General features: G+C 34.9%; 2 protein-coding genes across 10 annotated transcripts in view; one reads left to right on the forward strand and one right to left on the reverse strand.

Annotated features, from left to right (window-relative positions):
• Positions 1–8112, forward strand: part of LOC135165835 (phosphatase and actin regulator 2) — a 93400-nt gene extending 85288 nt beyond the window's left edge. For all 9 annotated transcript variants that reach the window (XM_064127563.1, XM_064127564.1, XM_064127566.1 and 6 more), the window contains 5 exons: positions 1302–1458; positions 1942–1997; positions 2665–2768; positions 2910–3082; positions 3444–8112. In XM_064127563.1, coding sequence (XP_063983633.1) covers positions 1302–1458; positions 1942–1997; positions 2665–2768; positions 2910–3082; positions 3444–3459 — 506 coding nt within the window. In that variant the 3' untranslated portion in view covers positions 3460–8112. The remainder of the gene's footprint in view (positions 1–1301; positions 1459–1941; positions 1998–2664; positions 2769–2909; positions 3083–3443) is intronic.
• S6kl (S6 Kinase Like) overlaps positions 4534–13599 on the reverse strand; it is a 35835-nt gene continuing 26769 nt past the window's right edge. Inside the window, exons 8-9 of the mRNA XM_064127597.1 lie at positions 9045–9266; positions 4534–8862 (exon numbers count right to left, since the gene is read on the reverse strand). Of these exons, the coding sequence (XP_063983667.1) occupies positions 8743–8862; positions 9045–9266 (342 nt within the window). The 3' untranslated portion in view covers positions 4534–8742. The remainder of the gene's footprint in view (positions 8863–9044; positions 9267–13599) is intronic.

Genomic DNA, 13599 nt, shown 5'->3' on the forward strand with positions numbered 1-13599 from the left:
TCACTTCTAGTTTGTTCGATTGGGCTATTGTTATCGAGATATTTGGCACTTGGAGATGACGAAATGCTGTCAATACGGACAGCATCGACGCTGTCGATCGCCCAGGCGTCACTACAATCGACGGAAAAATTGTTACCGTTGCAGAGAAGTGTTAGTTGTTCGGAGATCGAGGGTAAATTTTTTTGAGATTCAATTTGCTTGTAAATATTTTGGATTTTAATGACTTGAGAGCCTCGAGGAGGGGACCTCCCGGACACGTGTCCGTGGGGGTCAGGAAAAGTTCCAATCGAGAACGGGGGAAGTAAAATTGTTGATGATGGGTTAAAAACGACATTTTCAATCTTGAAAACTTAATTTTGGGGCACCACAAGTCGTGGGGGGCAATAAAATTCGACCTTCAGAGTTTGTGGTTATTAATTTTCGTCGCTGTCTAATGAGATAATTTTTATTAATTACTGTCGATCGTCTGGAATTTTTATCGAAACTTTATTCTCACTCCTGAGTTAGGGAACTTCTTTGTAATTTTTTGATTCTGATAGAAAAATTTAGTTTTGAAGATGTTGGGGGAGATATCCAGAAAAATCGTTTTATTTTGAAAATTGTGGGATGTGACAGAGTTTCAGTTTGTTTTTGTTTGCGAATGGAAGGGTTTTTGACTTGTGCATTCGCTGGAAGTGCTGAAGTAGTGGAAAATTCTGAATGGCCTCATTGAAAAGCCAGAAATGATTCATTCAAACCATTCAAACTCTCCAAGTCCTCGTGACGCCGAGGAGGCACTATTTGCGAGAGAAATTATCGTGCGCCTCCTCGAGGGTTGAATGAACAATCCCCTGGTGTTTTCCGCCGGATATTTCCTCTGCTTCCCGATGAGATCACTAACTCCCTGACCTCCCGAATTCCTGAGATAGCGTCGAAAATACGATGAGAAATCACCAGAAAAAATTACGTCATTATTAACGTAATTAAGAAAATAATTCTGTATTTGTCAGTAAATTTTCAATGTACTCCGTAAATTTTAACTGAAACTTTCAGAATAATTCGGAATCCATCAGGAAATCTTCTTGTCGAGCCAGTGAAATTTAACTGAAATTTCCGTCAGTCCTAATTAATAATTTTCATTCAGTTTAACTTTGCTCGTCGATTACATCTGGAAATGTAATTTTTACATTTTTTTCACGTTCCTGGTACTTTTTACTGAACTCGAAAAGACTGAGTGAACGAAATTCCTCTGGAATTGAAATACCAGAGGTAGCTAGTGCCATTTATTTACGCCTCGAGTAATTTGTTTATCTGTTTTCCAGGCCGACTTCAAGCCAAAATTGCACGCAAAGAGTCACTGTCACTGAAACTCGCACTTCGGCCAGACAGACAGGAGCTCATAAACCGTAATATTCTGCAAATACAGTCTGACAATGAGAGACAGGAGAGCAAGGAAGCAATCGGTGCACGACTCATCAGGTAATTCATCAATCAAGTCTTCAGGATCACTCCCACAGGACTAATTCCCTTTACCCGATCATTCTCTCCCGAACAAACTATATCCCGCAACACAACTAAATTAATGAAGTCTAATATTAATAAACTTCCAAAAGGTGGGGCAAAACCGCGACTACGCATTAAATTTGATTTAATGTCACTGATTAGGGCTCAGTAATTAAAGAAAAATTTAAAGATTAAGTATTCATTTAGTTGCCTTCTGTGACTTTCATACTGATACTGCCCACAATTACGTGGTTTTACATTCGTTATCAATAACTATCATCCAAGAATTTTTTCTCTGAAATTATTTTCGTCGGGTTTTTCAAGCCCATTTGTTGTTATTCTAGTTTTCATTTGAGTATTCACTTTTTGTCCCAATGATGATAACAACCATTTCATGTGGAGGATTGATAACTGAGTGCAGGTACAGAGAATCATGCTTGTGTTTGTGTATGATTTCAGGCGGCTTAGCATGCGACCAACTCAGGAGGAACTCGAGGAACGTAATATTTTGAAGAGTAAGTGATCAGTCGAGATGCCACGTTAATTAGTAACCAATTATTTAAAACTTTTTATTTTTTGTTTCGGTACTTTGATTCTTTCGGCTGAATCGAATTTTAAGGATTCCCAATTTCCAGTAGAATTACGCCTACGTATTTAAATAAATAATAACAAATACAAAAAAATATAGAGGAAATATTTTTTTTAGAGCAGAAAAGGGCAGTTCAATGAAAACAAATTGTTAGAAATTTATTAAATTTATAGAATCGCAATCATTCAACGACCATATTCGTTTGTGAGGCCAGATTTGTTTGCTGTACACGCAATGGAATGTTTGTAATTAATTTTCGTGTGTTCAAGCTGTGAAAATCGATACGAATGAATAAAAAAAAATTTTATTGAAATCAGCACTGGAAATGGATTGAAACTCTTAATGAAACCGAAAAAAAAAACAATTTTTCAATATTAGTTTGTCGTTTTGAACGTGTATTTCAAATAAAACATAACGTTGAATGAATTTTTGAACTGGGAAACGTGGAATACTCTGGATAAAATTTTTAAAATGTGATTCAACATTTGTTCTGACGAACAAAATGATGATTTCACGTGACTTCTCACCAGCAGTTCATTTGGGTACAAATAAACTTGAATTTACGAGTGAAACGTTGGACTATTTTATTTTAGAACAAAGCCCAGCTGAGGAGAAGAAACAGAAGGAGGAGAAGAAACGCTATTTGCTGAGAAAATTGAGTTTTCGGCCTACGGTTGAGGAGCTCAAGGAAAAAAAGGTAAATAATAATAAACAGTGACAAATGATTTTAAATAAAAGTAATAATGTTGTAGAGGAGTATTTTTATCTGCAGAAATTTAATTTTCATGGAGAACATTTTTTTTGACAATTATTCACGCAATATTCTGGAATTTTGTAGATCATCAGATTCAATGATTACATTGAGGTGACTCAAGCCCACGATTACGACAGGCGAGCTGACAAACCGTGGACCCGACTGACACAGAAAGACAAGGCGGCCATACGGAAGGAGCTCAACGAGTTCAAAAGCTCGGAAATGGCAGTTCACGAAGAGAGTCGACACCTTACTAGGTAATTTTAAATAAATATTAGGGTAGATATGAATATTATACCTGTGGAGACTCGGAGATAATCCCCAGGAGGATCATAAAGATCATGAAAATAGAGGGAAAGAAAATTACAAGAAGAATAACTAATTTTTTTCATTTTTTTTCAACTTGTAAAAAATGATTCTTATGAGAACGTTATCTTTAATATTTACTGAGGCAAAAGGGAATTCTTTTTTTATGTATAACTGGATGTCGTTCTTCGCAGGCAAAATGGATTTTAAACTGCGGAAATGAATATTTGCAAAAGTAGTAAATTTAGTTTGGTAGATAATTAATAGTAAATAATGATGTTGGTTTAATTGGTGATTTTGTTTTAATTACAGATACCATAGGCCATGACAATCGCAATGTGTAGAGGTGATAAAGTGTAGTGCAGTTATCGTGGACGCGATATTGTGGCGTAATTGTGGTACATAAGACACAAGAGAAAAAATAATAATCAACCGAGATCCTCAATCTTCCTCGATTCAAGTCTCTCAAGCCAATTGTTACGTCTCCTGCTGCGTCTGCGATGATAATTAATGATGTGATAGGGTGTGGTGAGTCCGATTTTCGCATTGATTTAACGAATTAAATCAATAATCACGGGATTCATCAACCCGAATATGAAAATACGTTGGCACATTTTATCGATATATCGATCTACAAACATCACGAGGAATTATTCACCAGTCAGTTGATATTTTTTATTGAGAGGGGAAAAAAATTGTTAATCATTCCATTCATTTTTTCGCAATTTTTTTTGGACTTTGTGAGTTGATTTTTTTTTCGGTACGATTTTGAATTTATTCGTAATTTTGGGGAGAAAGTGGTCGATTAGTTGTTGAGGATTTTAATTATTGATGATTATTTAACGCAATTATCGTTGATTTTTATTTTTTTTTGGATTTTGGAGATGTCTTCCAAGAGGATTTCGTGATGAAGTGGTGAAACGATGGAGGAAGTTGAGATTTTTCGTTGAAACCGTCGTAAGGGTTGTTTGACCCTCAATTCTAAAATAAATCCCATAAATAGTCCCTAAATGACCAATTTCAATTTTTTCGTCTTTCTTATTTTTGGAATTACCTGAAAACCATCAATTTTAACGAGAAATGTTACAATATATCTTTTATAGAGAATTGAATTGCCTACAAAAAATGTCCGATGACATTACGCTTTAAACCCCTTCATTACCGGAATAAATAACCATTTAGCAAGACGAAAAATAAATCTCACGTTTCACCACTTCATGATTGAATGAGCAATTTTATTCATTGGAGAATCATTGAAATTAATTACAAAAATCCAAAAAGCACTATTTTAATTAATTTTATAGTTGTTAAAACGAACTACCAACCATTCAAGGCCACGTGGCATTAATTAATCTCAACAGCTTCCATTGAAAATTAAAAATTAAAGAAAAAGATGGACAAGTCTTTTTTTCAGTTTTTAAATCCATTAAAATAAAAATTAATTATTCCGTGCTACAAAATGTGGTCAGCACGTAACGATGAAGGAACAGTGCATATTGTGCAATGACATGTACAGAAATGGGGGGCAATATCGCACGATTATCAATTTTTCATAAAAGTGAAATTGTTACATTATTGATTTTGGTTAAATCAAGCAATTGATAAAGAAATAAATTCCTCAAGCAAATCAGTGATGGATCATTGAGTTGATTATCACATCGATAACGATTACTATAATTTTTCTAAATAAAAAAAATACTCAATTAAAACCGAAAAAACAGAAAAAAAATTATTAAAAGATGGAAAATGAATTTGTTTTAATCAAGAAAAGCCATTTTCGATGTTTTTCAATCATTGGAGGTATTGATGATAAACCGTAGCGATGATGTGAGTTTAACAATTTTTCAATAGACAAGTAATAAATTTTGTGTTTATTAATGAACACAAAAAAACAACGAGACGTAATTGTACGAGTAAGGCGCTTTCTCTGTGCGGCCATTTTGGATTTACTGATAATGAAAATTTATGTATTAAGGGATGAAGGATTATGCAGGTGATCTTTGGACGTGAGTTCTGGGTTGATGTGGAATTTTAATGAGAAGGGGATGAATCATTATCATCAGTTCTATTCACTAAATGGGGAAGGCAGCTTAACGATCATTCAATCCTTCTGGGTTCTTTAAGGGTGAGGAAATAATTTTCGAGGGAAATTATCGCTTTTGGGTGTGCTATCAGGTTCTAATGCTGAATGGCATTGGGACCTTGTCAATCGCTTCGATTTTCGAGTCGCAATTTTCGAGAGTTTTCAGCCTCTGCGATGGGGTAATATGGGTCCTGTCAATTTCTTTCTCATTAATTTCCCTAGCTCTCTAATGACGCCATTTTTAACTATCAATCGAAACCTGGAGGCACAGATAATTCATTTTATTTCATCACTTTGCTACAGAATCATTTAATCAAGAGGAATCGGTTTTATTCTCCCCTTACGTTCTGGGGGTTCATAAATCCCATTACGAATCGATGAAAATGCATTCATCCCCTGAAATCACACAATCAAGTAAATTCGATATTCTCCCCTCCTCGGTGATCATCCAGCATCATCGAGGAGTTACTGTTCGAGTAACCGTAGATGAGATGTAGAAGAAAAACGTTCTTAATATTAAAGTGAGAAAAAAACTCGTGAAAATTCGAAAATTGAATTTTCAAAACAGAAAAATTCAATTCTCAAACTTCACTCCCTTCACAAAATAAATTTTAAAAAACCCAAAAAAATGTATTCAAAGGCTCTCGTTCCATCGGTCAATCACCAACGACTACTGTGTAGTCGCAATAATAAAAAAAACTGAAAATTGAGAAGTGAAAAAAAAAATTTTGTGAAAAACAGTTTTAATGAGCATTAGAACAAATTTTTTTTTCTCTTTTTCCAAGCCCAAAATCACAGGCTAATGAAAAAAGAAAAAAACGTGTGATTTTGTGAAACATATAAATATATAAAAATGTATGATAAACTTACGATTAATTGATCAGTTAATTATAACAGTAAACGATTGATGATTCTCTGTAAATAAATTATAAATAATATAAAAAAACACTTGCGATAGAATAAGAAATGCTAAAATGCTACCTTTGCTGCATATATAATATATATATAATGGAGTAATTAATGAATTTGTAGGGGGAAAGGATATGTGTGGATACTGTGAGGGTCTCGGAAAATTCACGAGCTGAATTTGGAAAAATCGGAGAAAATTCAGTGAATAGATTTTCTTGCGATTTTTTAAAAATAAAAAGATGGTTTTTGTGGCCAAATGGGGGGGAGGGACAGTAAGAAGCTTTTCAGGGAAAGCTTGGGGAAAATACCGGGGAAATTTTTCGGTTTCGGAAGTTGGGAATGTCCAGGGAGAATCGAGGAGTGAATATGTGGGAAATCTGAGGAAAATTCAGGAAAAAATACCTTCCATTGAAGATTCAATCATTTTTGTTATGCTGGAGGGAAAAAAGGAGATGAATATGGAAAATTGCTGTCTGTAAGGAAGTGACGACGAGAAAATGCTGAAAATTTGAAAAAAACTCGGGAAATCCGAGGGGAATCTAAGGAAATTCTGTGTTTACTGAAAATTCAGTTTGAATATTTTTAGACAAACAACTGACGGAATGTGAGTAAAATTGTGATGTAGAAAATCGGAAAATGCAGGGACAACTGGAGGAAAACCCGGAAATTTTTTCTTTCGAATGAATGGGACAATCACTAAAAATCATTTCGCTTTTTTCCAGAACTTGTGAAATAATGGGGCAAAATAGGCGTTTCACTTCATGACGCGTTAATTAGGGTATTATGGACCCCTCCTTTCCCAAAATTCCAAACACATTCTGAGATGATTTTTCCATTCATTATAATGATAAATATTTCCAAAAATTATCAATAAATCGACTGAAAAAATTATAAGTGAAGGGTTAACATTGGAAATATCCATCTCCGTAATAATACAGGGTTCCACTTTCTCGACTGCCGGCTCGTAGCTCTGAAAGATCACCAGAAACCCCAAAAATTTTGATTCCCACAACCAAAAAAAAACTTTAAAAAAAATCAAGTGGAGAAAAAATTATTAAAAAAATTTCCACCTCAGTGGTCGCCATTTTGTCTCCCTCAGAAGCCTTCAAAGATAGAAACTCCCCAGATTGTGCGAGAGAAGTAATTACCCAGACCTTTGTGACACAGTGAAGTGAGTAGACGAGTGATAACAATTACTTTCACATTTTTCTCAAATATCTCGAGAGCCATTGGACATACGACCTTCACCAACGTCTCATTAAAAAGTCAGGGAATTTTCCGATGAGATAGAAAAACAACTCCATTTTGCCCCTTACTTATGGAGAGATAAGTGTGGTGAGAGCAAGATTTTCACATTGAAATCGTGTTTTTCGGTTATCAGGGAAATTTGTTGAGATAAAAGGACGTATGACCAGGATATTAGATCGGAAGTTTTTCTCCCACCTCGAGCGATAAGAACCCCCTTTGTCCAGCACCTCCAGTTCTCGAGATATCGACAAAAATCGAAGACGAGAAATTTCACTCTTTTCCTCATTTCTCTCGAATGAACGAAACAATGTATTATATCGAGATTAAGAAAATTCAATAATTTTTAAGGGCAAACACCTACTGTATATAATAATTGTACTGTAACCATTGGTAATGCACTCTTCGAGATGAGAATTAAAAAGGAATGATAAAACTCGACGGAAGAAAACTTGTAATTCATCGAGTTGACGATGAGAAATTTTTAATCAAATTTTTAATCCTTAATTTGTATTTTTATTATTTTTATTATGTTCCATTGTTATTAGTTTTTACGCACTATCGATTATCGCAATGAATTAATTAATTGTATGAATTATTAATGAGATATAATTGTAACAAAAATACTGTTAACTATTCTTAAAGACAAAAATGGACAAAAAAAATGATTGAGAAAAAAAATATGAAAAAACTTTTGTAAACTGAGATCAAGTGACGTCAAAGAAAAAAAAGTGTTCTTCGGAATTTTATGAGTCTTATTTCTTTCTTATTATCTTCCTGATAGATGTGATATTAATGTTAAGCATTAGATTTTTTAATTTTTCCAAAAAATTTCTTTACAAGTTTCAGACTCAACCTCGAATAAATGTGCAATTATCTCGGAAATTATTGATTTTACGGTAAAATGTCAGAGGATATTTTTTGCACAGAAGGAAATTCTCTACAAAAAATATCTCATGACATTTTTTCCTAAAATCATTAGTTTTTGAGATCTGGTGATTAGGAAATCGGAAAATTATCTTTGATTCAATTAATAAATTTCTATTTCAATGGTTGAATTATCACACAACAGTAATAATTAATTTTACAATTTTCATAATTCATCAATAGCACATATACCCACCTGAAAGGATCCGGGGGGAGGAGGAGGAGGAACTTGACGGAAAATGTTTCAACAAATAATGATACCACAAAAGCATTTAAGTCGCACATAACGTGTGACATGAGAGAAACAACTGAATTATTGGTAAATTTTAATTATTTCATCTGGGAATAATTTTCAAATTTATTTCATGAATTGAATAGATTTAATGGATAAATATTCTTACGTTTAAAGATGAGGTATTCACTTCCTTGACTATTTTTCCAAGAGATTCAGTCCCATTTTCTGTTTGTGCTGCCACCAACGAAGGAGTCAAAGTCCCTGAAGGTGTCGGGAGCCTTTCGTCCAGAACCTGGGGCTAATTTCCTTCCCAAAATTCTGAATGGGGATACCTGAATCAAAAAACGAATCCTTAAAACCGATCTCTTCCAATCCAACAATTTAATCTAATTCCATTCCTTTTTTTAAACTTTAATTTCGGCGTCTTTGAATTTTAATTGAAAAATTCAATTAAATATTTTTTTCCTCTCAAAATCTTTCGATGTCCGTAAATTTAACGAACACCCGCACCCACCTCCTTAAGGGTGAAATCCCGAACGATGTAACCCATGAAAAAGGCGATTCTCTGCAGCTCCAAGATCGATTTGAGTCTAACTCTGGGATCTGGTTGCAGTAATCTTCGGAGAAGATCTTCAGATGCTCTGGATATCTCAATTCCCTCGGGTAAAATTCCGGCGATAATTTCACCCGCATTCCCCTCATCATCCACATCCTCCTTAATCATCGTCACCGGATACTGCAACGCAAAATAATTGAAAATAAATACTAAAAATAGACGAACACATAAATTTTCAACTGCCAATACACCGACTGGTACCACATGTTGATGAATATTCATCACGAAGATGACGAGAATTTGAATAAAAATTATTATGAAAAACTGGTTCTGGAGATGATAAGTTTTTCTCCGAAGGAAATCTTTGTAATTTCAATTTTTTTGCAAACTAATGGGGCAAAATGGGCGGTAGTTAGTTTGTTAAATATATGAGAATATTTTTATTGAACTGACAATCCCCTTTTGACCAATTTTTTCCCCAAAAAAATATATGAAATGAACTGAATTATTTATTCAGTCAATATATAACATATTATCCTCTAATATATTACATTATATAACACAGAATGTATACATCAATAAATTAGGGATTTTCAACTCTCAATTATTCTCCAAATTTCAAAATTAAAACTTGAGCTCTACAAAATGACGTCGACCTCAACGTCCCACCTCCTCATACTACAAGTGCTAAATAAAGAATATTATTCCGAGTTTCCGTGTAATTAACAATTACTTCAAGGAGTAAAGTCAAAGTGTACTCGCGATGAGAAGTGGAGTTGAGCCTCTAGGATGTTGAATGGTCACTCGAGACATCCAACAAGTTCGATGACTCCTTTCTTCACCACCCTCATCCACGAGAAAATTCTATTTTATTTTTATCACCAGAGTGGTCACTCGAGGGCAAGTTCAAAAGATGCCGGTATTGCTAGACACCGATGGTAAATGCTAATGCCTCACCGTGGCCTCTGTTCGTGCCAATGAGTAGTTGAAGGTGGCTAATTGCTGAGCAAACCGCGTGTGAGTTTATTCCACTCGTCTCGTGGAGGCGACCCGACGACGCCGTTGATGACGGCTGATGGCGGGAGGGGGAGGGGGGAGCATCAAATCACTTGTTGATTTCAACATACGATCAATCAGTCCCATGGGGTCGATAATGACCCCACCGGAGGGATCAGAAAAATGTCATGAGAATAGAAAAAAACAGGAGATGTTTTTGTCCTGTGGATCTGGAGGAAATTCGGTATCAGTTATGATTGCTATGATTGATCATTCATTGATTGCTTGATAAAATTTTCTAGGGGGTAAAATGGGCAGTTTTTTTGTTGTTTGTTGATGGTCGAGATGATATGCGGGGAATAGAAAAAAAAACGAGACGTATCGGTCAAGCGATTGAAGAGAAAATCCTGAATGAATTTTTAAAGATCATTCATTGATCACTAGATCAATCTGTCGATGGGAGCAAAATCATTGATTTATCAGTCATCCAATGGACGACATCCTTCACCAACAATCCCCACAGTGTGGGCTGTCTCGTCCCAGTGACTGACGGGAAAATTCCAATCAATTTTCATTGATCACTCATTGATCACACGATCACTGTTACATTTTCCACTGTAACTTCGGTTCTATGATGCCAAATTGGATAATTTTTTTTTCAGCTTCATGGAATTTTCCAGATCTATCGATTGGGATCACTTTCAACCCCATCGCCCCCCTCTGTCCACGATGATTCTCACCCCCATCACAATCCTCAACAAATCGTTCGAAAAAAATCAGGAAAAAAATTGATAAAAACTCGGAGTCTTAAAATTAGGAAACGTTATGTGGCATTTTGTATGTGAAGAGTTGAATACGTCCTTTGGTGAAGGCCGGAGGCAATGGTATAATCTCCATAAATTTGTGTTTGCCCCTCAGAATGTACGAATGGTTCATTTAAACGATGATGTATTGTACACACCTGGCCTCTCTCCGTTATTCTACATAACATTCATCCCCGTATTAGCATAGATTCCCCTTCCCACCCCCTCTCCCCCCCACCACCCGTCACCGAACATGAGTCATAAATTCGCATTAAGACAGTCTAAACACGTTCTAAAGTATTCACAAGTGGATATTAAAAAAGATCATTTCCTAAGAAATCATAAAAATAATTCTCTTTTATATTTCCATTAATTGAGGAACGAGTTATTCACAATTGCAATTATCATTGTGCCAATTTGAAAGGTTATTTGAAATATTATCCGTGAAACAGTGGTTGTGATGAGTAACCAGTCGATTCGTTAAGGATAATCAGTGACAACATTATGATTGTTATTGCATTCTTTTAATATTTAACGAAGGTCATTTTGGTTTGGATTTTTTTTTTTGTAAAGGGGGTGGATAATGACCCCAGTGGATGGAGCGGATAATTTGTTATGTTAGTTTAATAAATGGGATATTGGAGGACGTGTGAAATGGAGTTCGAAGCTAAAATGGGGAATGATTTGGAAATTGATTGGCGATCGATGAAAATTGATTTTGGATTTTTTGGGGATGTCAGAGGGACATGAGTTGTTTTTTTTTTATATATGAGACGTATTTTCATTTATGGAACTGGAAACGATCATCTGAATGACACCATTAGAACTGTTAAAGTACTATATATCAAACTGATTTAGAAATCGATAAATGATCTATGAAAATTAAATCAATTTTTTCCGAATCGAGTGGAGTAAAATAGCTGATCTTGAATTTCACTTATGAGAGATGTTTCTGGCCATACAGAGGAATAAATTAAATCCCATTTTGCCCCGAGAGAACCGAGAAAGGATCGATCGATCATCAGATGATCTATTGAAACTAAATGGAGATTTTCTCTGCTTCTGATTGGCCAAAATGAATCTTTTTTTTTCAAGTTTCTTTTAGATGTCTCGATCTAGCGAATGGGGGTGGTTTTGACCCCCCACCTCGGCGAATTCCATCTTCGAAAGTCTGACAATTATCCGATGAGAGAATATTCAGCAGTGACAGATGATTGATCAGAGCCGGAAGTCACGGAATCGAGAGGAAGTTGCGAAGACACAAGACGTGTGTCTCACCTCGCAAATTCGATCCTCTTCCATTGAAAATGATGGGAAAACAATTTTTAATCAATGAAAATTAATGAAAAATTAAATGTCTGGATGAAGACAGTCAAGTTTGAGTGCATCGACACCATTTCTATTTCTGTTCACCCCGTGTGGCCGTTCTCACGGCGGTTCTAGTGTATCGTTAGCCATCAGATTTATCGGATACCATCGGCGACCTGTAAAATCCCCTGGCAGGAATACAATGGCGAAGGCAAATGGCCAATTTTTATTTTTAATTAACCGGTAACAATTAATGAAAAATGCTTCCCTAACTTCAGAAATTGAACTAACTTAAGATTAAATTAATTATTCAATTGAATAATTTTTTTAATTGGTCATTGATATGGTGTGTAATTATGTTGTAATTTGATTGAGATATATTTTGAACTTTTGTCAAGCTTGAAAAAAACGGGAAATATCCGGAATTTTGGAACCATCTAACGGGGTAACTATCGACCCCAAATGCACCTTCAAACGACCGCTGAAAATTACCATATTTCGGTTTTCCATAAATCCATTGAATTTTCTATTTTACGGGAGTTTTTTAACTCAATAAAATTTACAGTTTTGAACGTTATGTCAACGGTTGAGAGCCATCAGTGGCGAATATTTAGTCGAAAAATTCCAGAATTGAGTAAGAAAATAAATGTTTCATCATTAAAAGTGATTTGACAATTTTACAAATTAATAAAATAATTAAAAAATTAAATTCTTCAGATTTTACTAAGATTTAGAATACCTAGATTTCATTTCACCAGAAAAATAACTTATTCTGCTTAACTAAAAATATAAAATAAGACTTTAAAAATTAAATCCCATATTATATTTACCATCATCCCCTCCATCATCGAATTCAAATGAATTTAAAATATTTTTGTAATTACCGCAATAAACTTTGTCTCAAAAAAACTCAAAGAACTACTGAATGATTGAAATATTAATTAACAGCGACTGCTAGGGCTCCCCAACCCCTATATTCAAGAAAATAAAAATCAGTCGATTCCATGGAGATCCAAAATTTGTATAATTATGTTTTCACTCGGAAGCAATAAAATTAATAAAACCTAAAAATAAATATCTGCGTCATATGAACTCATTACATACCAGCTGGACGACTTACCCCATCCGGTGATCATATAATCTATAAATAGCATGAGAAAATCAGAAATAAAATATAATAAAAAGAAATTATTGCAAAAGAAGAAGATGCCACCGTCTAATACCCGCAAGGTTGATTATTCTACGGCGCCATTGGACACATACAGAGACTCTTAACGCTCACTAATGGTGGAGCGTTGGTTTTAATGTTTTCGACCCATGTGCTAAAACCCCAAGACCGGTTGAGCATCAGCATCTCGAACATATATATATATATTTTTTTTTTATTTCTCGTACCTCCCCACCCC

This window comes from Diachasmimorpha longicaudata, chromosome 9 (assembly GCF_034640455.1).
Source record: "Diachasmimorpha longicaudata isolate KC_UGA_2023 chromosome 9, iyDiaLong2, whole genome shotgun sequence".
In the NCBI taxonomy this organism is placed as follows: Eukaryota; Metazoa; Arthropoda; class Insecta; order Hymenoptera; family Braconidae; genus Diachasmimorpha; species Diachasmimorpha longicaudata.